The 27419-nt window shown below is 35.0% G+C and overlaps 1 protein-coding gene across 37 annotated transcripts in view; it reads left to right on the forward strand.

Annotated features, from left to right (window-relative positions):
* The window catches only part of ATF7IP (activating transcription factor 7 interacting protein), a 113732-nt gene that overhangs the window by 49551 nt on the left and 36762 nt on the right, over window positions 1-27419 (forward strand). For 21 of the 37 annotated variants that reach the window (XM_001501672.7, XM_070269947.1, XM_070269938.1 and 18 more), the window contains 5 exons: window positions 579-2101; window positions 7443-7526; window positions 8541-8686; window positions 10106-10243; window positions 18765-18830. In XM_001501672.7, the coding sequence (XP_001501722.4) occupies window positions 586-2101; window positions 7443-7526; window positions 8541-8686; window positions 10106-10243; window positions 18765-18830 (1950 nt within the window). In that variant the 5' untranslated portion in view covers window positions 579-585. The remainder of the gene's footprint in view (window positions 1-578; window positions 2102-7442; window positions 7527-8540; window positions 8687-10105; window positions 10244-18764; window positions 18831-27419) is intronic. The other 16 variants (XM_070269952.1, XM_070269962.1, XM_070269957.1 and 13 more) reach the window with 1 other exon arrangement.

Here is a 27419-nt window from a genome sequence, read left to right on the forward strand (position 1 = left end):
ATTTTATATTTTCTAGATGTAAATCTCTTATGAGATACATTATTTGCAAGTATTTCCTTCTGTTGTATGAGTTGTGTTTTCACTTTCTTGATGGTAATTTCTTGTTAATATGTTTACAGTTGTTAGTCTTGATATGCCTGGTTGCAAATGTAGTCTTTCTATACACGTTTCTTAATTCTCCCTTCTCCTTGTCTCTATTCTTTTCCCATTCCCCTACTGCTTTCATTTTCTTGTACTTTTATTTTTCTTTCTCCGTCTACCTTTTTACTTTATCTACTTTTTTAATGCTTACCTATCTTCTCCAGACTCTGAAACCATTAGCTTACTGAAAATGAAAACTAGAAACTAGTCACTTTTTTCGTAATACTTCCTAGTAATTGATCTTCTATGGACTGTACCTATTATCAATTTTATATTACATAAAACCAATAAATATGAAAACACACAGCAAGGATTATTGTCAGTTTTTCAAAATGACTTGAAGTGCTGCTTGGTTATAAGATCAATTTGCAGTAAGGCTGTAATTAGATGGGTTCTGTTTCAGTTATTATAATCTCTCTTTCTCTCTCTCTTTAAAGATTCAAAATGGATGGTATAGAAGAACCTCAGAAAAAAGTCTTTAAGGCTCGAAAAACGATGAGAGTGAGTGATCGTCAACAACTTGAAGCAGTGTACAAGGTCAGAGAAGAACTGTTGAAAACTGATGTCAAGCTGTTAAATGGCAACCATGAAAATGGAGATTTGGACCCAACCTCACCTTTGGAAAATATGGATTATATTAATGACAAGGAAGAGGTGAATGGTATTGAAGAGCTTTGTTTTGACCCTGAAAAAAGTAAATCAGAATGGAAAGAAACACCTTGTACCTTAAATATTAATGTAAAAAACAAGCAAGATGATGATTTAAAGTGTGAATCTTCATCTCCTAATAATGTAACTCCTGAACTAGCCTCTAAACTGACTGCTGAACCAACTTCTGATCCAGCCGCTGGTGATCTGGCTACTGAAGATCTGGTCTCTGGAGATTCAGCCTCTGGAGATGTGGCTTCTGAAGTATTAACCTCTGGTGATCCCACCTCTGGTGATCCTGCCTCTCATAATTTCACCTGTAGTGATCCTGTCTCTAGTGATCCCGCCTCTGGTGAGCCTGTCTCTGGTGAACCCGTTTCTGGTGAATCAGTCTCTGGTGAACCGGTCTCTAGTGAACTGGTCTCTGGTGAACCGGTCCCTGGTGAACTGGTCTCCAGTGAACCAGTCTCCAGTGATCCAGCCTCTGATGATTCATCCTTTGGTGATCCAGCCTCTGGAGCATTGACCTCTGATGATCCAGCCTCTGGTGATCTGGCCTCTGGTGATCCGGCCTCTGATGAACCGACTTCTGATGAACTGACTCCTGAGTCAGCCTTTGATCCCACTTTTGAACCAAGTTCTGTACCAGTTTGTGAATCAGTTCCTGAAACTGACAATAGAGAGTTTAGTAGCAATAAAGGTGATGATTTTCTTGAAAAAAATAGGGATGGTGATAAGTTAGATCAAATTTTCTCATTTGATGAGAAAAATAAAGTTGATAGTAATATTGATGCTGATGAAGAAACTCTAGAAACAGATGATACAATTATTTGTTCAGATCTACCTCCTGAAAATGAGAAGAAGGTAGAGGAAGATGCCATTATAGAACCTGCTCTTGGAGAGGAGGCTATATCTAGCAGTATCGAAATTGACCAAAGTGAGAAGAATGAAGATGAAAATTCTGCTGACCTTGCAGAAACCATTAGTGAAAATGTTATGAAAGATGACAAAAATGAGAATATCTTAGAAAACACAGACTCTATGGAGACAGATGAAATCATTCCTATTTTGGAAAAGCTTGCACCTGCTGAAGATGAACTCACCTGCTTTTCTAAAACTTCTATCCTTCCAATTGATGAGACAAATCCAGATTTGGAAGAGAAGATGGAGGGTTCTTTTGGTTCACCATCTAAACAAGAAAGTAGTGAGAGTTTACCAAAAGAAGCTTTTTTGGTCCTCTCAGATGAAGAGGATATTTCGGGTGAAAAAGATGAGTCCGAAGTTATATCACAAAATGAGACATGCTCCGCAGGTTAGCATATTTAAATTTTAAAGATTTTGACTGTTTAATAAAACATTCTTACAAAGTTTTAAATTTCTTTTAGTTGCACAGAAAGTTGAGAATGGTGGTGACTAGAGAGATCTTTTAACTTCATAGATTCTTAGCTTCATAGAATTCAGAATTATAAAGTATCTACTCTGAGGAGTGGTGTGTGAAGTGCTAAGGGAGATAAAATAAGTAGAAAATATGGCTGTTGCCCTTAGGGGCCTTATAGTCTAGGAAGAGAGTTAAAATGGACCAATATAACACTATGAGATTGCAATTTCAAATCAATACATAATTGGTCAAAGTCATAACAATTGTTCTTGCTGTCATTTAGTAACCAAATAACTTAGAATCTAAAAGTCTACTGGTTTAATTTATTTGCTTCAAGTGTAACAAATTAAGTTTTACAGTTTTACCGTTGACATCTGTTTCTTTTAATATTATTTGTCTGGGGAATGACACCACCATTGCCGGAAGCCAGAAACCTTGAAGCCTGATTATCTGTTTGATGAAGACTTCATCCATTTCCTTCCTCAACCCTTGTGTTTACGCAGCCTACTCTCTTCCCCCTCATTTTCTGAATGATCTCGCTATAACCTAAATCTCTTTTATTTGATTGTGTTTCCTGTCTTTAGTTAGATCGCTATTACTTTTAGGTTAATTCCAGACTCCTTATATAAAAGGTATATAAACTTGATTGTTTGTTCAATGCTTGTCTTTCCTACCTCTTTTATTATTCCTAGAGAAAAAAGAAAGAATGAGAAAAATCCTACTTTGCTTTCATGGTCAAACTCAAATATCATTCCTATATGAAACTTTCTCTGTTCTTTCAGATTGGTACAAATATTTTTGTGTTCTCATTGTGTCACATTCTGTTAGAGATAGAGCTCTGTGAGAAGAGTGACCTTACAGCATGAAACATAGCATCTGGTTTCTAGTTTGTTCAAAGAAAAAAAATAAGGCAGGCCTAGGAGAAATAGAGGATTTTTTTTTCTAATATATCATACCAGCTTTTGAAGGTGGAGATTTTTTTATTATTAAAAGATGACTTCCTTTCCAAGAGCCTTTGTTCAATCATTAAACCCATAGAGAGAGACAGGCTAGGCTCTTCCTGGTTCTGGGGATTTAAAGGTAAAATTTAGTACTTGCGCTCGGGATGCAGACAAGAATTAAAACCAGGCCATTAAATAGAAGGCTGTGAATCCGGTAATAATGTTAAATTGGTATTCTGGGAGTTTAGAGGAGGGTGACTTTATAAGACTATAAGATGTGTTAAGGAAAGCACTTGCCTTTCACTATCTGTATAACATAGGGTTTTAATGAAGATAATTTCTCTTAATGGCAGCTCCATCCTACTTGCTCAGGCTAAAAACCATAGAGCCATTGTTTCTTTTCCTTCCAATCCATATCCATCCATCAGGAAATCCTGTTGGCTCTACCTTTATAGTAGATCTAGAATCCAGTCTCTTCTTACCATTCTTCACTGCTTTTTCCCTTGCTCTGAGCCACTATCATCAGGCCAAAATAATGCCTAGATGATAGTAAGTGCTCAGTAAAAATTTGTGGAGTGAATGAATAATTGGTAATATAAGAGAAGTATATCATGGAGGACCTTGGTTACAGTCCTAAAGCATTCTGATAACACTGTGGAGTCACTGAATGATTTCAAGCAGAAGAGAAGGACATGGTGAAATTTATGTTTTGGAAGATAATTAGGTAACAGTGTTTAGGGTGAACTTCATTCATTCATTCATTAAGTATTTATATAGAGAGTGATATTGGTGCAGGTCCTAAAAAAACCTTTTGGTAGTCTGTATAAGAAAGGCATAGCAAATTGCAGCTTATTATTTTGTGAGTTTATACGTTTTACTTTTATGTCTTGTTAATGGAGACCATCCCTCCCACACAGTGCAGTTAAATGCAAAGAAATTAATATTAAGCTATCCATGATTGTATAGGTTGAAAATTCAAAGTTGGCTTTGTCTTTGGTTACTTACTTTTAGACTTTTATCTGATTGTATATTATTAGCATAGTAAGTTTAGTGACATTTAATTTCTTAGCTGGTAACTAAATTTTACTTTCTGTCTCCCTCCTGCCCCACCCCAAAGGAACTTTTGTGTATTGTGGGTTGAAGTATAATTTCTTCATTGGTTCTTAAACTATATTCTGTTCTGTTTATATGGTAGCAGAATCTGTTATGTCATATTTGTTGCTGTGCACCTCCTGAGGTGTTAGTTTCTTCAGATTCTTTATTCATGAATAATTTTTAATGTTTTCCGCATACAGAATTGTACATTAGCAATTCCAAAGTCTGGCTCTTCCCTCTAACTATTAACACTTATGTGCTGTACTAAGAGGAAAATATAAACCTCCATCATTTCAGATGATTGTTTAGCAAATTTGTTTTAAATACAGCAGTTGTGATGGGTATGAGCAGCAACAAAAAATAGTGAAAGATATCAGAAAGCCAGGAGAAAAGCTATTTTAATTTTGCAAAAATAGAAGAAAGACCTAAAAGTGTATTGCAGATATACCTTTGTAGGCCTTAAGACACTATCATATTGTTGGATAGTACTATATAATAACTGATACTCAGTAAATGATTAAAATGATAGTCTAAGAAGGCTAGGAAAATAAAGATTTCTCTGTGGGAAAGTTTGAATACTAGAGGAGGTACACACATTAGATGTACCTTTCATGCACTCTCCATATCGTCTACTCTCCTCTAGCTACTGTTCCATCCCTCTCAGAGCCATCCTTCAAGTAATGTTAATAAAACTAGCATCAATTCTTCTTTTCCGGTTTACTCTTTAACTTAATTGAATTTTGATTTCTACTTGGCTAGGGCCCCTCCTAATTGTCCTCAGTGAAGTGACATTGGTGCTAATGTTGTTAAATCCGGGGCATCTTTTTTTGTCTTTGTGTCTTAGTGAGCTAGTTGTCTGGTTGAAAGGAAAGAATACCATACGTAGAACTATATGTGAAAATGTGCCAACTTGTAATGAGGCTATGCAGTCATGTGCCACATAACAATGTTTTGATCAATGACGGACCACGTGTATGACAGTGATCCCATCAGACGAGTACCATATAGCCTAGGTGTGCGGTAGGCTATACCATCTAGGTTTGTGTCAGTACCCTCTATGGTGTTTGCACAAGATGAAATTGTCTAACAACACATTTCTCAAAACATACCCTCCTTGTTAAGTGGCACATGGCTGTATTCAAGACCAGAATTATAGCAGAAACCGTCTGTGAGTGAAGACAGATTCTAAAAAAGATACCTAAATATTTGGCGGAGTTTCAGGAGTCCCAGGAATTACTTGAAATTATTATATAAAGATGTCTGTGTGCCTGGGCCTTTGATTATTATTCTGAGTTGAAGGAGATCCACTCAGATTCTCTAGAGGCTTTGTGGGGAAAAAAAAAATTAAAGAAATATAGAGCCTTACTCCTTTCTGTAGAATCTGTTAATACCATTTTTCTTATCCCAAGTTCTTTCCATTAAATAAAACTTGAGCATAAATTTTAATTTGTGTGTCTTTTCTAAAATCCTGATGAGTGTTTCGATTTAAGTGTTGAGAATCTAGTCATGTCCCCTAAGCACATCTGGAAAATAGAAATTGGATGGTAAGAGGAGATTTTTGAGTAAAATGAAGGAATTTCAAGCTAAGCTTGACATATCTGAAAGGAGAGGGAGTAACATAAGCATCAAGAGGCAGGCCCGTTTGCTGTGCTGTGTTCTGGATGATCGGGCTTGCAGTTACTCTCATTGGAGCCCTGGCTAATTTTGTTCTTTGGGTGATGTGATGATTTGCTAAATAAAGACTATGTAAACCTTCGTCTCTAGCAACCCAATTACTCTGTGTCTCTGGAAACTCTGGGACTAGGAAACTCAGGAGTCATCACCCTCAGTATTAAAATCAGGAAGAAGTATAGTTATGTATAGAAAAAAATGCTCTGTAATAAGTTTGCTGTCTATAAAGAAGCAAAACAAATTTTCATTTCACTGAAACTGGGTTCAGGGATGAGATCTTAAAACATTTCTAGTGAGCATAGCATGGTAAATGGAAAGTTAATTTTCTAATACTCATGTGTTTTAAAGTTTAAAAATATTTTTAGTAATCTTTACTATAAACTTTTTTGGTTTTTTTACTATAGTAACATTTTACAGCTTTATTGTTTTCATCTTAGTGTGAAAAAACTATTTGTAAGAGCCTTAATAGGTTCATCAATGATCCTTGTCTCTACCCATTTTCACCTAAAAGGTCTTTTAAGTTTTTTTTACCTTGACTTCTACCATCAAGGCTGTTGGGATTAAAACCCTGGCGCTGGAGAAGACATACCATATCAAAGTCTTTGTATAGTGCTCTATTCCTTGTGATTGCTTAGATTTGGTTGCGGAATATGATGAAACAAAGCATGCTCTATTGAAGTCACTGAGGAGCCAGTTGCAGTGATGTAAGGGGAAAAATAGAAACCCAAATATATTCATGATTTATTCTTCTACCCCATTTAATGACTAAGTTAATTGAGGAGTATAGAGTGATTGACCAAAGGCCATTTCTGGTACCACTGAGATTTTATTTGTTATAACAATGTAATTGTATAGACATTTTTAGCCATATTTTTTGGTGGCACTCTTTATTATATTTTGTATGCCTCTTGAGAAAGTTACTTAATCTTCTGAACATTACTCATCTATATGATGGCAAAAATACTGTTTATAGTGTAGGATTATATTGAGGATATGAAGTCATATATGTCAAACGCCTAGCTCAGTTGTTGGCACTAGTATCAAAGGAGCTGTTACTTTTAAGTAAAACTTATATTATCTTTAGGATAACTTTTCCATTCCTGTTTTATGAACTATCCCATAACCATTAAAATGACATAATGGTTTAACCTGACTGGTCAAACTATTAGTTGTTTTGAATTTGCCAGTAATTTGTAATTTTTTATAATTGTCACAACCACTGTTTTAGTTTTAATAATTGAATGTAAAGGAGTCTAAGAGCTTTACAGTAGTTTTCACGTTTTATTAATCTATTGATGACAGTAAATTAGACTTTTTGTTTTAAAATCTGTGCCATTAAGTTTTTTCCCATGTTAAGAGTTCATTACGAATTTGCAGGAACATTTGAAAGTGGACTTAGTTATTCATTTCTACCAATTCATGCTCTCTGTTTATTCCCAGAATTTCACATTTTGAGACTCTCATTTCATAAAAGATTATTAATGGATAGCTACACCAAAAGTATAAATTATAATGAGCTGCTGTGAGTTTTAATGGAAGTAAGATTTCCTTATCTATTTTTGTTATAGCAGAAGAAGAAAGTAATCAAAAGGACAGCAAACCTGAGGAAGAAGAGCAAGTAATACATGAAGATGAAAGGCCTTCTGAGAAAAGTAAGCCCGTACACAAAAACCTGAACTAGTTTAACAGAAGGTCATTCATTGCTTCTGCTTTTAAGGCTGTGGAATATACTTTTCTGTTCATGAGATGATTGTAACATTTTGCAATTTAAGTAAGCCACAGTTAAATCGTTCAGATCTGTGTTTAGAGCATGGGACTATAAGAATTTTGCCTGGGGTGGTATAAGTGAATGGAAGTATATGTCTCAGTCTCCTTAAGGTTCTTATGGTTCATGGGGAAGAGAAATGATGGGACTGAGTAGCCTTAGGTTTATAGGAACATCATCGGACTAGAAGTTAGGAAACCTGGGTTCTGTAACTGCCCCTGTCATACTACTCTCCACGTATCACTGTGTAAGGTATGATTACGAGAGACGTCATAGGGTAAAACTGGATTTAAAAAATAGGCACATAGATATGGACATAAAATGAAGTGGAGAAGGGTAGGGATGGTCACATAAGGACCACATTTGCCTTTAAAAAGTGTGGAGATTTTAGTGGTTTCCTGTTTTATGTATTGAAAAAGAAATTAGATAAAACTTGCTTATAATCTCATGATTGTTACCATTATTTGAAATTTTCTAAGTGAAGATCTTTCAGTATCTGTTCTTTACTAAATTTACTTTTATAATGACTAATTTTATTATTTTTATATATTTGAAATTCATTAGGATATGTTAAGAATAACTATTGTATTATTATTTTCCTAAGGCTGATGATTAAATAAGAATTTTTCCTACTGAGGAGGAAGAATTAAATAATTAAAGCTACGCACAGTAGTTAGAAATCTGTGACATGAGAATGAACACTGTATTTTGTCAGAGGATTCATGTGCACTATAAAATTTAGCAAAGAGAGTGAATGTGAGATGATTTCTTCTCATCTTTTATTCATATTTTTAGGTGATTTTCTATCTTAAAATGAAGATTTCAAGGAAAGAGGATGGAGAATAGGCATTAAGGTCAGTAACAAAAACACCTGACTGATCATTATGCTTTTTGTTCTCAGGTGAATTTTCCAGAAGAAAACGTTCTAAATCAGAGGACATGGACAATGTACAGTCCAAACGCCGTCGATATATGGAAGAAGAGTATGAGGCAGAATTTCAAGTAAAGATTACAGCCAAAGGAGATATTAACCAGAAGCTACAGAAGGTGTTATAGATTATTTGTTAAAAACTGTTAAATAAAAAGCACTCCCATCTTTATTCTAGGTTTTTGACATTACTCTGTATTTTGCTGATATATTCAGGTTTTTCATGGAAAGAGAAAACTTGAAGTTAGTGGTTAAAGTTATTATCCTTAATAATTTAATTTTAAAATTTCTTCTGACTCTTTTAAAGCTACATATTTTTTTTAGATATGGTAGTAATTATCAAAATGGAAGAGAGAGATGATGACTTCTTTCCTTGCTTTAATAGCAAACCTGAATATCAGTTTTCAGATTTTATTCTTTCTTCTGTTTTGAACGTTATTCTAGTGAAAACATTAGAGTCTTATATGTTAGCATTTTAATCTTTGTGATAAGCTGGTTTCATGGTTATAAGTCCCTACATTTGAAAATCTTTGTTGTGTACTTTAGATTTAGTATTAAAAGCAGTGGGGACAGGGCTTTAGGACTAGAAAAGGGAGTGTTTAAAGTACAGACTTTGGAATCCTTCCCCTATATCTGCCAACCTAGAGACAGAAATACTGAAAATATGCAGTATTTAATATATTTGTCAAAATGTGTTCACAAATGTTTATGACAATTGCCTTCTTAAGAGAAGACTATGAAACTCAGGTGAAACTAGTTTTTCAAAGTCTGATAGATTTAATAATGAAATTATAAATAATCTGGGTTTTAGACCAATGTTCTTCCACTAAGACACTATATGAAATATCTGCACTATGAAAAGGAATAGTGAGGCAGTAAAAAGTGGGGTTTTTCCCCCTCCCAGTTTTTTTTAATTTGTCGTATGGAGATAATAATGCTTATTTAGTCTTTCTTACAGAGGTCTCTGAGAGCTCTATATAGATAGCTATGTGGAAGAATTTTGAAAACTTCTATGTGTACTGTTTACTTCTCTAGAACAGTGTTACTCAAGTATGATCCATGGACATGCACCACGTGTCCTGTTTGTTATGGGTCCATAAGGAGATAAATATGGAAATTGTGAGTAGGCATTTAGAAATGTTTTTTAGAAATTTCATAGTGCAGTGACGTTCTTAGTGTCTCACAAAAATATCATCTCCAACAGATTAGAAACTTTAAAAACTGGTCTTTTCTTTAACTGATTTCCTTTAAATCCTGATAAAGGGTGTGGGAAGAAAATATTAAAAGTTCAATTTCAAATTATTTTTAAAATTTCACTCTGGAAATTTTCTCTTTTTGGTATGTCTTATTCTCTCGTGATGTTATATATGTAGAAGTGGAAGCTTTCAGCAGACAGCGTTGTTTTATGGATGCCAGCATGTTTTCTCATTAAACTTGTTAATACGTTAGTGCTATTTATCAGTACTTAAGAATATTTACTGTTTGCTACTTGCAGACGTGCCTTTTTTGCTGTAACAAAGGAATATATATTTCTTTAGGTTGTACAGTGGTTGCTGGAAGAAAAATTGTGCGCGCTGCAGTGTGCTGTGTTTGATAAGACTTTGGCAGAGTTGAAAACACGAGTGGAAAAGATTGAATGTAACAAGAGGCATAAAACAGTTCTTACTGAACTACAGGTTTGTACACTGACTTGAATTATATACTCAGATGTATCATTTTTATAACTCATCTTTGGGGATACATTTTCAAAGTTGACAATAAAGTACATTTAACCTTTAAAAGTTAGAAGTAAAAGGAGCCTCTATTAGTTTGCTGGGGCTGCCATAAAAATAGTACCATAAACTGGGTGGCATATAGAAAGGTTTTGTCTCATAGTTCTGGAGGCTAAAAGTCTAAGATCAAAGTGTTGGCAGGATTGGTTCTTTCTGAGGGCTGTGAGGAAGAATCTGTTCCATGTGTCTCCTCTCCCTTCTTTTGGTTTGCTGACAGTCTGTTGTTCTTGCCTTGTAGAAGCATCATCCTGATATCTGGCTTCATCTTCACATGGTGGTATACCTGTGTGTCTGTCTGCCCAAATTTCCCCTTTTTACAAGGAAACTGGATTAGAGTGCACCCTACTCCACTATGACCTAATCTTAACTAATTACTTCTACAGCGATCTTGTTTCCAAATAAAGTCAAGTTCTGAGATACTCAGAGTTCAGTTTCCATATATGAACTTTTGAGATACACAGTTCAACCCATAACAGAGCCTCAGAAATTATCTGATTTAGTGCTTCTTAAATATTTTTTAGTCACTGAAGAAAGACTGACATCATTTAGCATGTCCTAAGTAGTAAATGATATTTTTTGTAAGTGATTCTTTTTATATTAATCCACTTCCTTCCATGGATTCTTATGTTTTAAAGACATTAGTTTGTTAATCTATATTTCTTAATAATTACTACTTTTTTTAATTAAATGTGTTTATATGTTAACATATAGTGCCAGAGCTTCTAATCAGCTGAAATGAGCACATGCTGTTGTAACCCATTCTAGTCTAAGACTGAGACACTGGAAGTTTTTATTGGTACGTTCATTCTGTCGTAACTAAATGTGTGGTTTCTATTAGGCTATCTGAAATATGAGCACAGTCTGCAGATGCTGAGTTGCAAACCACTTACAGAGCCTTAGTTTACAAATGAGGGAAAAGTAGTCCATGAAAATAAAGTCACTGTTTCCCAGTTAGAAGCAAATTGCAACCAAATGTGACTAGAATTTATTTGTTTCATTTCTCAACCTAAAATTTATTTTCTTGGTTTCATATTGTTAACTTTTTTTGAGGTGAAACTCTAATTAATAAGCTCTTTGTAGTAATTTTGCATGCACCATTTAGGACAACACTCGTCCCGTTTCTGACCTTTAGCAGGTCTCTCTGTAGTGATAGTGTTGTCTAATTAGTAAACTTTATTTTACTGGTATTATTGAGCATTTTGAATAAGAACTTGAAAATGTCTGAAGTTTTAAAGAGTAATTTCATTCATTGTTTCTCATCAGTCCCATGGCTGCAACTAGGATTTTGTGTTTTTAAAACTTGAGATTTTTGAGGGGCTGACCCTGTGGCTGAGTGGTTAAGTTCGCGCACTCTGCTGCAGGCGGCCCAGTGTTTCGTTGGTTCGAATCCTGGGCACGGACGTGGCACTGCTCATCAAACCATGCTGAGGCAGCATCCCATATGCCACAACTAGAAGGACCCACAACAAAGAATATACAACTATGTACCGGGGGGGGGGGGGCTTTGGGGAGAAAAAGGACAAAAATAAAATCTTTTAAAAAAAATTAAAAAAAAACTTGAGATTTTGACTCCTATAGTCTCACGTAAGGTAGAAGTCCAGAACTCTTAACATTCAATAAACCCTTGCACTTGGATGTTTCTCTGTAGCCTCAGAATCTGAGTCTTTCCAGTACTAACCAGATCTCCTCCGCAAGCAAATCCCCCTTCTCATTATTCCTCTTACAATTCTTGAATTCTTGGAAAAGTCTTCAAAGAATATCTTCCCGTTGTTCCTCTTAGTGACAGTTTTTGAGTTCCTGGAAACTGATTCCTCTCAATCGTTTCACATACGTAGTGAGTTGCAAAATGACAACTTTTTTATTTCTTGTAAAAGACTGTCTTTTACCTCCTCCCACTTGCCACAAGGCCATTGTTACTCAGTTCCTTGATCATAGTAACAGCCTTTTACATGACCACTTTGGTACTACTTTTTAAGTCCTACTGGTCCTTCTCAAGCATTGTACGCATCTTTCTAAAGTAACTGCTTGTTTCATTCTCCTCAGTGTAGTCCGGGTTCTTCAGCTGTGCACCAGTTTAAACCAGTATTCATTTTTTGCTTTTTTTAGTTTGGATCTGCCAGTTTTCGATACACTTTTCCTAATACCTACCAGTTGTTTCCCTGTCCTGCAGAGTATCAGTGCTCATGGTACTTTTATTTGAGGCTTTCAACCTCATATTGTTTCTCCCATTCACTCACTCTTAATGATCTGCCCTTACCATGCCATTTATTTAAATTTTATTAAGCTCAATTTAGTTGCTGTCTCTGTATTGTTCTGATAGTTAGGTTTTTATGGAAATAAAGTTCAGATAACAAAATAACTTTTGAAGTTTACAGTTTAGTGGCATTTAGTGCATTCACATTGTTGTGTGACCATCATCTCTCTCTGGTTCCAAAATGTTTTCCTCAACACAAAAGAAAACCACCTGCCTTAAAAAACCTTTAACAGTCACTCCCCACTCCCCCCTCTGCCTTACTCCTGGCAACCCCTAATCTGCTTTCTGTCTCTATTGATTTACCTATTCTGCATAATTCATATGAACTAAATCATAAAATATGTCAGCTTTTGTGTCTGGCTTCTTTTTCTTAGCATAATCTTTTTGAGATTTATATACATTGTTGCATGATTCAGTACTACATTCCTTTTTTAGGCTAATTAATATTTACTTATATCTGTATACTCTTAAAAATATTTGTAAACTATTGAAAATAAGTAGGTATTAATTAAAAATGTTAAGTGTAATCCCCAGAGTAATCACTAAGGAAAAAAAATATACAGATATATAACATAATGGATACACACATGCATTTTGTTTATGCATTATTTTGTTGATGCGTATTTGGGTGGTTTCCACCTTTTGGATACTGTGAATAGTGCTGCTGTGGACATTTGTGTACCGGTCTTTGAATACCTGCTTCCAAATCTTTTGGGCTTATACCTAGGCATGGAATGGCCATATGGTAATTCTTTAACTTATTGAAGAACCACTCAGTTGTTTTTCAGAGCAGCTGCACCATTTTACATTCCTACTGGCAATGTGTGAGGGTTCCGTTTCTCCACATCCTTGCCAACACTTGTTATTTTCTGTTTTGTTTTGTTTTTTTTTTTAAATTATAACATCCTAGGGAGTGTGAAGTGGTATCTCAGTCTGGTTTTCACTTGCATTTCTCTAATGACTAGTGATGGTTGAACATCTTTTCATGTGTGTGTTAAACACTTGTGTATCTTCTTTAGAGAAATATTCAAGTCTTTGCCCATTTTTAATATGGGTTTCTTGTTTTGTTGTCAGTTGTAAAAGTTCTTTACATATTGGATATTAAACACTTTACGAAATAGGAGTTATAAATGTTTTCTCCCATTCTGTAAGTTGTCTTTTCACTTTCTCGATAACGTCCTTTAATGCACAAAATGTTTAAATTTTGATGAAGTCTTGTAGACAGTGCATAGTTGAGTCGTGATTTATTATCCACTCTGCTGAGCTCTACCTTTTAATTGTGGAATTTCGTCTATTAACTTAGATTTAAAGTAACTACTGTTAAGGAAAGACTTAACTCCTGCCATTTTATTTGTTTTCTACCTTTTTTTGTTCCTTAATTCCTCTATTACTGTCTTCTTTTGTGGTTGAATTTTCCTAGTGTATCATTTTGATTGCCTTCTTGTTTCTCTTTCTATGTATTTTTTAGTTCTTTTCTTAATTATTACTCTGGAGATTGTATTTAACATCTTGAATTAATACCTACTTATTTTCAGCAGTATACAAAGCTCTATTCCTTTACGACTCTGTCCTGCTCAAATCTGCTGTTGAACCTCTCTGATGAGTTTTTAAATTTTAACGATTGTACTTTCAGCTCCAGAATTTCTATTTGGCTTTTTAAAAATATAGTTTCTATTTCTTTCTTGATATTCTCTATTTGGTGAGACATCATTTTCCCTAAAGTTCTCTGTGCATTGTTTCCTTTAGCTCTTTGAACAGATTTAAAACCATTTAATTAAAGTCTTTGTCCAGTAAGTCCAATACCTGAGCTGTCTTTCTATTAATTCTTTTTTTCCTGTGAATGAACCATATTTTCTTGTTTCTTTATATGCCTCCTAATTCTTTTTGTTGATTTGTGGGAATTCTGGAAATCAGATGTTTTCCCCCCTACCTGGGGTTTGTTGTTGCTGTCCATTGTGGTTTGTTGTTTGCTTGTTTAGTCAGTTTTGTAAACTGTCTTTGGAAAGTATATATTCTTTGTTGTGTGTGGCCACTGAAGTCTGTGTTTTGTTAGCTTAGTGGTCAGCTGGTGTTTTGACCTTAAATACTTAGAGCCTAAAAAAGCAAAAAGGAGGAAGGAAAAAACCACTCCCTCAGTCTTTGAAGATTGGCTGTGTGTTGGGGCACCCCTTCAATGCTTGTTTAGGCCTTTTACAATCTGCCTTGTGCAACTTGCTGTATCCTTCACTTTCTGCTTATGCAGACCCTGAAGGCCAGTCATAGGTGAAAGCTTTGGATCTATTTAGACCATTTCTCAGCAGGCATTCTGTCCTGGGCATTTGCGTAGTCTTCTGGATTCCCCAGTATGGGCAAGAGCTTTTAAAGCCCCATTTTTGCCGTATGTCACTTTTCCCAACCTTTTCCCTCCCAGGCTTTTCTGTTTATTGCTTCTCAAAATTGTTGTCTTTTGCTCCATTATATTATACTTATACTTCATATCATCATTAATTTTAGTATCAGTGGCTTTTTTTTTAAAACTCCACAATTAAATAAAAGTAGACTTTTAAAGGACTTGTGATCCTTTTATTGTAGTGTAAAAATTTACTATACAGGCATACCTCGTTTTTGTTGTACTTTGCTTTGTTGCGCTGTGCAGACATTGCATTTTTTTTTACAAATTGAAGATCTGTGGCAATCCTGTGTCTAGCAAGTCTATTGGTGTCAAGTTTACAACAGCGTTTGCTCACTTGAGTACTTGTGTCACATTTTGGTAATTCTCGCATTATTTCAAACTTTTAAATTGTTTTCTGGTATTTGTTAGGGTGACCTTTGATATTACTATTGTTAGTGTTTTAGGGCAACACCAGCCATGCCCATGTGAAATAGCAAACTTAATCGATAAATGTTGTGTGTGTTCTGACCGCTTCACTGATTGGCCCTTCCCCCATTTCTCTCCCTGTCTTTGGGCCTCCCTGTTCCCCAAGGCACAACAATATCAAACTTAGGCCAATTAATATTCCGACAGTGGCCTCTAAGTGTTCAAGTGAAAGAAAGAGTCACGTGTCTCTCACTTTAAATCAAAAGCTGGAAATGATTAAGCTTAGTGAAGAAGGTGTGTTGAAAGCCAAGGTAGGCTTAAAGCTAGGCCACTGGCATCAGACAGTTAGCGAAGTTGTGAATGCAAAGGAAGAGTTCTTGAAGGAAATTAAAATCTGCTCCGATGAACATATGAACGATAGGAAAGCAAAAACAGCTGTATTGCTGATAGGGAGAAAGTTTTAGTGGTCTGGATAGAAGAGCAAATCAACTACGACATTCCCTTAAGCCAAAGCCTAGTCCAGAGCAAGGCCATAACTGTCTTTAATTCCTGTGAAGGCTGAGAGGGGTGAGGAAGCTGCAGGAGAAAAGTTGGAAGCTAGCAGAGGTTGCTTCATAAGGTTTAAATAAAGAAGCCATCTCCATAACATAAAAGTGCAAGGTACAGCAGCAAATGCTGATGTAGAAGCTGCAGCAAATTATCCCAAAGATCTAGCTAAGAAAATTCATGAAAGTGGCTACACTAAACAGCAGATTTTCAATGTAGATGAAACAGCCTTCTGTTGGCAGAAGATGCCATCTAGGACTTTCGTAGCTAGAGAGGAGATGTCAATGCCTGGCTTCAACACTTCAAAGGACAGGCTGACTCTCTTGTTGGGGCTGATGTGGCTGTTGACTTTAAGTTGAAGCCGATGCTTATATACCATTCTGAAAATCCTAGGGCCCTTAAGAATTACGCTAAAGCTATTCTGTCTATGCTCTGTAAATGGAATAATAAAGCCTGGATGACAGCACATCTGTTTACAACATGGTTTAATGAATATTTTAAGCCAATTGTTGAGACCTGCTCCTCAGAATGAAAGATTCCTTTCAAAATATGACTGCTCACTGGCACTGCACCTCGTCAGCCAAGAGCTCTGATGGAGCTGTGCAAAAAGATTAATTTGTTTTCGTGACTGCTAACACAGCATCCATTCTGCAGCCCATGGATCAAGGAGTAATTTTGACTTCTGAGTCTTATCATTAAAGAAATATGTTTCATTAGGGTATAGCTGCCGTAGTTGGTGATTCCTCTGATGGATCTGGGCAGAGTCGATTGAAAACCTGAAAAGGATTCACCATTCTAGATGCCATTGAAAACATTCGTGATTCATGGGAAGACGTCAAAATGTCAACATTAACAGGAGTTGGGAAGAAGTTGATTTCAGCCCTCATGGATGACTTTGAGAGGTTCAAGACTCCAGTGGACGAGTAATTGCAGATGTGGTAGAAATAGCAAGAAAACTAGAATTAGAAGTGTAACCTGAACATGTGACTGAATTGCTGCAATCTCATGATATAACTTGAATGATGAGGAGTTGTTTCTTATGGAAGAGCAAAAAAGTGGTTTCTTGAGATGGAATCTACTCCTGGTGAAGATGCTGTGAAGATTGTTGAAATGACAACAGAGAACTAAGAATATTCCATAAACTTAGTTGATAAAGCAGTGACGAGGTTTGAGAGGATTGACTCCAATTTTGAAAGAAGTTCTACAGTGGGTAAAGTGCTATCACTTAGCATCACATGCTACAGAGATATCATTCATGAAAGGAAGAATCAATCAATGCAGCAAATTTCATTGTCTTATTTTAAGAAATTGCCACAGCCACCCAGCCCTCAGCAGTCACCTCCGTGATTAGTCAGCAGCCATCAACATTGAGGCAAGACTCTCCACCAACGAAAAGATTATGACTTGCTGAAGGCTCGGATGATGGTTAGCATTTTTTAGCAATAAAGTCCTTTTTAATTAAAGTATATACATTTTTTTTTAGACATCATCCTATTGCACACTTAATAGACTACAGTGTGGTGTAAACATAATTTTTATAGGCACTGGGAAGCCAAAAAATTTGTGTGACTTTATTGCAATGATTTGCTTTATTGCAGTGGTCTTGAGCTGAATCTGCAGTGTCTCTTGAGGTATGCCTGTACATTAAAAAATTTAGTGAGAGGATAGAATTGAGTAATACAGACTTTAGAGGAAAGTTCATGAAGTTCTCTATTCTGCTGTAACTTTTAAGGTATAAATTTCTTGGTAGAAACAGGAAATTAAACTTTTGTGGATTTTCAAATTAGTTGTCCTTATGTATTTTTAAAATGGGCTAGTTTGGGATTAAAGTCATTTTTAAGTTTTTAATAGTATAATTGGTTCACTGTGCGATATGACTTTTGTCCACATACTCTTATTAAAACCTGTTTTTAATTATTAGCTCCTTCTCTGTGTACTAAATAGATATTTTATAAGAGCTAGAAATAATTGTCAACATTCACATATATGGAGAATTAGTTATATAACAACTTTCTGTATTAGTTTAGGGATTGGTTGCTTTCTGAATCATGAAAAAATTTTATGTATTTTCACTTTTTCAGAGATGTCAAATTGTAAGGCAAATCCCAATGGTTATTTCCATGATTTTTATTATTTTTTAAGTAGAAAGATATATAAGTTTTAGGTTTATATATCTGATGCTTTGTCAGATTAGAACTGTAGTAACTTCTAAGAAAGTCTTAAAATGCTAAGAATTATCATTGTTGTGGATTCAGTAGTAACTGTGTAATAAAATTAGAAATTATCAGCAAATGTTTAGCTTTTCCACTCCTTCCAGACCATACTTCCCCCCAAAACATACTTTTAGATAATTGCAAAGAGAAGTAAAAATGGAATATATCCGCCAGAAAACAGAATATATAAATAATGATTCAGTATATTACACATATAGCCATAAGTAGTATTGATGAGGGATCTTTTATGACTTACAGAGATGCTTACTCATAATTCTCATGGAGAAAAGTGTGGTTACAGCTGCGTTAAAAAATAACAAAAAACACAAGATGAGATAATCTGAAATGTACTGGTTTGTGAGCAAACGTGCATAGTTCTAGGAGGAGAAAGCTAACCTAAAATTAAGGGTGTTTACTTCTGAGTATTGAGTTCGAGTCACTTTAGCTTTCATTGATTTTCTGTATTTTCCAAGGGTATATTTTACAATCAACTTCCCTTATTTGCTGTTAGCTATTTTCTGAGGATCATGTTATCTGTGACTTTCTTATGTATGCGTGGGTTCCTTCTTAACGCCATAAACCACTTGATTTCCGTTTTGTTTTTGCTTTTTTTAGGCCAAGATAGCCAGGTTAACCAAACGCTTTGGAGCAGCCAAAGAAGATCTTAAGAAAAGACAAGAAGTAAGAATTTTTATTCTTGCATAATTAATATTAAGCTCTAAGTGGTAATCTTATGAAAAGCTAAGTTAGATGGAAACTTACCTTATTGTATGTCTGAAATTTGCCTTCATACTGTTCGCTTCCTTTATGTTGTTTCTGGAGCTGCAGCTCTAGAACTAATTATTAATCCTTTTCTAATCCTCAGTTGCTGTTCATATATCAACACTTACATTAATCTATTTTATGTTATAGCATTCTTGAAGCTGTATTTTCTGTCCATCTTTAAAATTATGATTTTGGGATTTGTCTTACCATATTTCTTTTTTTTTTTTTAAATTCTTGCCAGTGTCCTCGTCTAGTCTGTTATCATTTCCTCCAAAGTATTTTAGTCTACTTTCCACTGCCTCGAGTAGCCCTGTTCGCCTCTTTCTTCCCCCATGTAGTTAAGTCCAAACATCGTAGCAGAGCACAAACTCAAGTCTGTAGTCTAACTTTTGCTTTTTATTATTTCCTTAGTTATTCTGTAATATGTAATACATATTTTTTAATACATCAGTTGTATATTGCATTATAGCTTTTATTTGAATTTCTTTCTTTTCTCTCTTTTTTTTTCCACTTGAGCAAGTTACATTTGTTTTTGTCTTGTTAGCTCCATTGTCTGGCATGTAGTAATTGGCAGTAATAATTATTTCAATAGTAGTCCTTATTCATAGAGGATTTTTCTGTTGATTCATTTTCATATCTTCTTGACCTTTAAAAAAATTTATTTTGAAATAATTATAGACACACAGGAGTTGCTACAGTTGTACATAGACTCCTATGAACCCTTTACCCAGCTTCTCCCAGTGGTGAAATCTTACATAACTGCAGTATAGTATCAAAATCAAGAAATTGGCACAATTCTACTAAGTAGTTATAGACCTTACTGGTTTTTGCAGTTTTTACTTGAATTCATTGTGTGTGCGTGTGGATGTTGTCCTACATAATTTGATCCCGTGTATAGGTATATGTAACTCCCACCACAGTCGAGATAAGGAACTGTTCCATCACCATAAAGGGGCGCCCTCATACTGACCTTTTATAATTTCAACCTTAGCCCATCTCCCCATCCCACCCACTCCCTGTCCCCTGGTGACTACTAAACTGTTCTCCATCTCTGTATTTCTATATTGTTTTTACTTAACTTTTTTAAGCTCTGGTTTCTCTCTCTTCCTGAGCAACTGCCAGTTGGTTTTTATCTTTGTTTTACACAGACTGATCTCACCAACCCTCATTTGGCCATACCCAAAGATTTTTTTACTATTATAGTCTTCAGTTATGTAATTAATTCTCTGATTCTAAATTCCACTTTCTCAGCTTTGTTTCTTTGTCATAATGTAAAAACTGAGCTATTTTATTTCTTATGTTGGAAAATTGGTGTAAACCATTTTTTTTGCCTTTTTTATTTGCTATGCCTGGAACCAAACAGGACTTTGACATTTTTCTGTTGTTTCATACAGTATGGATTTCCACTTTTTTCCTTTCATCCTTGTGTCTGAACTAAGTGGCATGCTGCCCAGTGTGTACTTTTCCAGTGTTTGTGCATGTCAAATTTCTTCTCAAAATGACTTTCCAATTCTTGTTTATTTAGTCAAAGGACATAGGCAGAGCCTTTAAGGAATAAAGATGAAAGTGTTACCCTCCCTGAAAGGTTTGTGGTGGAGACCTACAAGTAGTAGGGAAGGAAGGAACAAATACTGTGTAATTCCTAAACTTTGGGGAAGCTTAATTTGTACAATTAGGGCATGTGGTGGTTAAAGAAAAACTGCAAGGTAGTCTTCAGTCTTTCAGATTCTCTTCCTTCCTTAGTTAGCCTGTGGGCAAGGCCAATTTTAAGTTCCAAAATTGGACATCTTTTTATCTATTCTTGTTAATATTTTCTTCTTATGAGAGAGGTTTCTAGAAGTTTCAGGAATTTTGTTCTTTCACCTCCTAATTTCCTTTAATCATGCTATTCGCTATAATTTTATATCTGTGTCTTGCTAGGTTTTAAAAACAGGAGAGGGCCAGCCCGGTGGTAGAGTGGTTAAGTTTGCACATTCTGCTTCAGTAGCCTGGGATTCACTGGTTCGGATCCCGGGTGCAGACCTACACACTGCTTATCAAGCCATGCTGTGGCAGGCGTCCTACATATAAAGTAGAGGAAGATGGGCATGGATGTTAGCTCAGGGCCAGTCTTCCTCAGCAAAAGGAGGAGGATTGGTGGCAGATGTGAGCTCAGGGCTAATCTTCCTCAAAAAAAAATATGGACAAAAGAAAAAAAAAACAGGAGAGATATAGAAAGAATGTTCAGAACTTTAGTTCTCTCCCTTATCAAAATTAATAAAAAAACAATAACACTTTAAATACTTTTCTTCTATTTAGATTTGCTCCTTGGTCTTCTGATATTAACCAGTTAAAAACAAATCCCACCATTCAGGTTTGTCTTAAAACATTTTCTATTTTAATTTCTAAAAGAGCAAAAAATGCTCATAAGCTGTTTGCTATTAAGACCACATTCATAATGTGATCTGTTTTACTCCCTTATGATTGGTATCTCTAATTTTCATCCTTTCTAGTTCTTACTATAAAAGAAATGTCAAAATATTTCTCATCCTTAATGAAAATCAATGACCTAGTTGATTCTCAGTCACGTTTTAAATTAAATCTAAATCCTACATTAAAATTGTTTTTCATTTTGTGATGCACATTTTAAAAAATTCTTATTTTAATTGTGGTGAAAATATGTAACAAAATTTACCATTTTTAATTCTACAGTTCAGTAGTTTAGCTCTGTTAACATTTTTGTGTAACAGATCTCTAGAACTTTCACATCTTGTAAAACTGAAACTCTGTATCCATAGAAGAATGCCTCCCGTGGCACCCCTCATTGTTTTTTCTGTTTCCATGATTTTGACTACTCTAGATATCTCATAAGTGAAATCATACAGTATTTGTTCTTATGTGACTGGCTTATTTCATTCAGCATAATGTCCTTAAGGTTCATCTATGTTGTAGCATGTGACAGGATAACCTTCTTTTTAAAGGCTGAATAATGTTCCATTGTATGTACATAACACATTGTTTTTATCCATTCATTTATTGATGGATATTTCGGCTGCTTTTATCTCCTGGCTCTTGTGCATAATGCTACAGTGAACATCGGTGTGCAGGTATCTCTTTGAGATCCTGGTTTCAAGTCTTTTGGATAGGTACCCAGAAGTGAAATTGTTATATCATAGGGTAATTCTATTTTTACTTTTTTGAGGAGCCTCCATACTGATTTCTGTCCTGACCATACCATGTTAACTCCCACCAGTGGAGCACAAGTGTTAGAGTTTCTCCATATCATTGTCAACGCTTGTTATTTTCTGTTTTGTGAGTGGCCATCCAAATGGATGTGAGGTTCTATCTCGTTGTAGTTTTGATTTGCATTTCTCTAGTAATTAGTGATGTCGGACATCTTTTCATGTGCTTATCGGCCATTTTGTGTATCTACTTTGGAGAAATGTCTGTGCAGATCCTTTGCCCATTTTTTAATCAGTCTACTTCTTTTCTAGTTTATAAGTTGTAAGACTTCTTTATATATTCTGGATATTAACCCCTTATCAGATATATGATTTGCACTTATCTTCTCCTATTCTACAGATTTTCTTTTCACTCTGTTGTTTCCTTTGATGTGCAGGAGTTTTTAAATTTAATGTAATCCCCTTTGTTTTTGCTTTTGTTGGCTGTGCTTTTGATGTCATATCCAAGAAATCATTGTCAAATCCAATGTAATGAAGCTTCCCCCTATGTTTTCTGCTAGAAATTTTGTAGTTTACACCTTAGATTTAGGTCTTTAATCCATTTTGAATTAATTTTTGTGTATGCTGTGATGGTCCAACTTTGTTATTTTTCATTTGGATACTCAGTTTTCGCACCATTTGTTGCAAGACCATTCTTTCCCCTTTGTTTACCCTTGGCACCTTTGTGGAAGATTCATTTGACCATAGACCTGAGAATTTACTTCTGGGTTCTCTATTCTGTTCCATTGGTTCATGTATCTGTCTTTATGCTGGCACCATACTGTTTTGATTCCTGTAGCTTTGTAACATGTCTTGAAATAAGGAAGTATGAAGCCCGCAAATTTGTTGTTCTTTTTCAAGATTTTTTTGGCAATTTAGGGTCCCTTGAGATTCCATATGAAGTTTAGGATGCTTTTTTCTATTTCTGCAGAAGATGCCTTTGGGATTTTAGGGAATGCATTGAAACTTGATCACTTTGGATAGTATGGACATTTTAACAGTATTACGTATTCCAGTCCATGAACATGGGATGTCTTTGCATTTTTTGTGTCTTTTATTTCTTTCAACACTGTTTTGTAGTTTTTACTGTAAAGGTTTTTTGTCTTCTTGGTTAAGTTTACTCTGAAATATTTTATTCTCTTTGATGATATTCTAATGGGATTATTTTCTTAATTTCTTTCTCAGATTGTTCATTGTTAGTATATAGAAATACAACTGATTTTTGTGTATTGATTTTTCTATCCTACAACATTGTTGAATTCATTTATTAGTCCTAACATTTTTGTGGGTATAGACTCTTTAGGGTTTTCTAAATACAAGATCATTTTATCTCCCAACAGAGATAATTTTACTTCTTCCTTTCCAATTTGGCCACATTTTAGTTCATTTTCCTGCTTCAGTGCTTTGGTGAGGTGTTTCTAGTACAATGCTGAACAGAACTTGGAGAGAATGGGCAACTTTGCCTTGTTCATGGTCTTAGAGGGAAAGCTTTCATTTATTCACCATTTAGTATGATGTTAACTATGGAATTTTGACTATGGTCTTTTTTATGTTGAGGTAGTTTCCTTCCATTCCTAATTTGTTGGGTGTTTTTATCATGAAAAGGTGTTGAATTTTTTCAAATGCTTTTTCTGCAACAATTGAGAAAAAATCATGATTTTTTCACTTCATTATGTTAATGTAGTGTATTATGTTGATTGATTTTCATATGTCGAGCTATTTTTGCATTATAAAGGTAAATCTCACTTAGCCATGTTGTATAATCCTTTTAATATACTGGTGAATTTGGTTTGCTAGTATTTTGTTGAGGACTTTTTCATCTATGTTCATCAGGGATATCAGCCCATAGTTTTATCTTATTGTAGTATCTTTGACTCTGGTATTAGGATAATGCTGGCTTCCTAAAAGGATTTTGGAAGTGTCTCTCTTCAATTTTTGGAAGAGTTGAGAGAGACAGTTGTTAATTCTTCTTTAAATGTCTGATAAAATTCTTCAGTGAAGCCGTCTGGTCCTTGGCTCTTTTTGTTGGTAGGATGATTTTGATTACTGATTCCATCTCCCTACTTGTTTAGTTTCATTCACATTTTTATTTCTTCTTGATTCAGTCTTGGTAGGTTGTCTATTTCTAGGAGTTTATCCGTTTCTTCTAGGTTATCAAATTTGTTGTCATGTAATTGTTCATACTAGTCTCCTATTATTTTTATTTCTGTGGGAGCAGTTATAATGACTCCACTTTCCTTTATGATTTTATTTATGTCTTCCCTCCTTTTTCTTAGGTAATCTAGGTAAAGTTTTGGTGATCTTTTAAAACACCAACATTTACTTTCACTGATTTCTTTTTCTATTGATTTTAATTTCTCTATTTCATTTACTTTTGCTGTAATCTTTATTACTTTTTTCCTTCTTCTAACTTTGAGTTTAGTTTGTTTTTCATTTCTAGTTCTTTGAAGTGTAAAGTTAGGTTTTTGATTTGAGATCTTTCTTAAAGGATTTACCATTTAATCTTTCCTCTTAGTTCTACCTTTGTTGCATAAAGTTCTTCGTAAATTTGGTATTTTGTGGTTGTGTTTTCATTTGTCTCAAGATCTTTTCTAATATTTCTTGTGATTTCTTTTGCACATTGGATTTTTAAGTGTTTTTATTGTATTTTTTTTTTTTCAGTTATTTTATTGTGGTCATAATGGTTTATAACATTGTGTAGTTTCAGGTGTACATTATTATTTATCAGTTTTCGTATAGACAGCATCATGCTCATCACCAATAGTCTAATTTTTATCTGCCATCATACATATGTGCCCCTTTACCTCTTTCACCCACCTTCCAAGCCCCTTCCCCTCTGACAACCACTAATCTGTTCTCTTTATCCACATGTTTGTTTCTTTTCCACATATGAGTGAAATCATGCTGTGTTTGTCTTTCTCTGTGTGGCTTATTTCATTAATATCATACCCTCGAGGTCCATCCACGTTGTTGCAAATGGGATAATTTTATCTTTTTTTATGGCTGAGGGTTTTCCATTGTATATAAGTACCACATTTGCTTTATCAATTCATCCAATGCTTGGGTTGCTTCCATGTCTCAGCTATTATGAATAATGCTGCGATGAACGTAGGGTGCATAAATCTCTTTGAATTGTTCATTTCAACTTTGTTGGATAAGTACCCAGTAGTGAGATAGCTGGGTTGCATGGTATTTCTATTTTTAAATTTTTGAGAAATCTTAATACTGTTTTCCATAGTGACTGCACCAGTTTGCATTCTCACCAGCAGTGTATGAGGGTTCCCTTTTCTCCACATCTTCTCTAATGTTTCTTATTTTTTGCCTTGTTAATTGTAACCACTCTGACAGGTGTAAGGTGAAATCTTATTGTAGTTTTGATTTTCATTTCCCTAATAATTAGTAGTGCTGAACATCTTTTCAAGTGCCTGTTGGCTATCTGTATATCTTCTTTGGAAAAATGTGTTTCTGTCCTCTGCTAGTGTTTTGATTGGGTTGTTTGTTTTCTTGTTGTTGAGTTGTATAGGTTCTTTGTATATTTTGGAAATTAACCCCTTGTTGCGTATATGACTTGCAAATATTTTCTCCCAGTTGGTGGCTGGTCTTTTTGTTTTGTTCATGATTTCCATTGCCTTGCAGAAGCTCTTTAGTCTGATATAGTCCCATTTGTTTATTTTTTGTTTTGTTTCCATGCCTGAGTGGACATGGTATTTGAAAAGATGCTGCTAAGACCGATGTCAAAGAGAGTACTGCCTATATTTTCTTCTAGAAGTTTTATGATTTTAGGTCTTACCTTCAAGCCTTTAATGCATTTTGAATTAATTTTTGCGTATGGTGTAAGATAATGGTCTACTTTCATTCTTTTGCATGTGGCTATCCAGTTTTCCCAACACCATTTATTAAAGAGACTTTCCATTCTCCATTGTATGTTCTTGGCTCCTTTATCGAAGATTAGCTGTCCATGGATGTGTGGTTTTGTTTCTGGGTTCTCTGTTCTGTTCCATTGATCTGTATGTCTATTTTTGTGCCAGTACCATGCTGTTTTGATTACTATAGCTTTGTAGTATATTTTGAAGTCAGGGACTGTGATACCTCTAGCTTTGTCCTTTTTCCTCAGGATTGCTTGGCTTGTTCAAAGTCTTCTGTTGTTTCATATAAATTTTAGAATTCTTTGTTTTATTTCCATAAAAAATGTCATTGGGATTCTGATTGGGATTGCGTTGAATCTGTAGATTGATTTAGTTAATAGGGACATTTTAACTATGTTTATTCTTCCAATCCATGTGCATGGAATATCTTTCCATTTCTTTATGTCATTTTTGATTTCTTTCAATAATGTCTTATAGTTTTCTTTGTATAGGTCTTTCACCTCCTTGGTTAAATTTATTCCTGGAAATTTCATTATTTTTGTTGCAGTTGTAAATGGGATTTTACTTTTGACTTCTCTCTGCTAGTTTGTTGTTAGTGTATAGAAATGCAACTGATTTTTGTAAGTTGATTTTGTACTCTTCAACTTTGCTGTAGTTCTTGATTATTTCTAATAGTTTTCTGGTGGATTCTTTAGGGTTTTCTATATGTGGAATCATGTTGTCCACAAAGAGCGAGAGTTTTACTTCCTCTTTTCCAATTTGGATACCTTTTACTTCTTTTACTAGCGTAATTGCTCTGTCCAAAACCTCCAGTACTATTTTCAATAGGAGTTGTAAGAGTGGGCCCCCATGTCTTGTCCCTGTTCTCAGAAGAATGGCTTTCAGTTTCTGACTGGCAACTATGATGTTGGATGTGGGTTTGTTACATATGGCCTTTGTTATGTTGAGGTAGTTTCCTTCTATACCCATTTTAGTGAAAGTTTTTATCATAAATGGATGTTGTCACATGCTTTCTCTGACTCTATTGAGACGATCATATGCTTTTTATTCCTCATTCTGTTAATGTAGTGGATCACATTGATTTGCAGTTGTTGAACCATCCGTGCATCCCTGGTATAAAGCACACTTGATTGTGGACATGATCCTTTTAATGTATTGTGTTTTGTTTGCCAATATTTTGTTGATGATTTTTGCATCTGTGATCATCAGTGATATTGGCCTATAATTTACCTTTTTTGTATTGTCCTTTTCTGGCTTTGGGAATGGAGTGATGTTGGCCTCATAGAATGAGTTAGGAAGTGTTCCATCCTCTTCAATTTTTTGGAATAGTTTCAGGATAGGTAGTAAGTCTTCCTTGAATGGTTGGTAGAATTCTCCAGAGAAGGTATCTGGTCCTGGACTTTTGTTCTTTAGGAGGTTTTTGATTGCTGTTTCGATCT

The sequence above is a fragment of the Equus caballus genome, chromosome 6, assembly GCF_041296265.1.
Source record: "Equus caballus isolate H_3958 breed thoroughbred chromosome 6, TB-T2T, whole genome shotgun sequence".
NCBI classification, from domain to species: domain Eukaryota; kingdom Metazoa; phylum Chordata; class Mammalia; order Perissodactyla; family Equidae; genus Equus; species Equus caballus.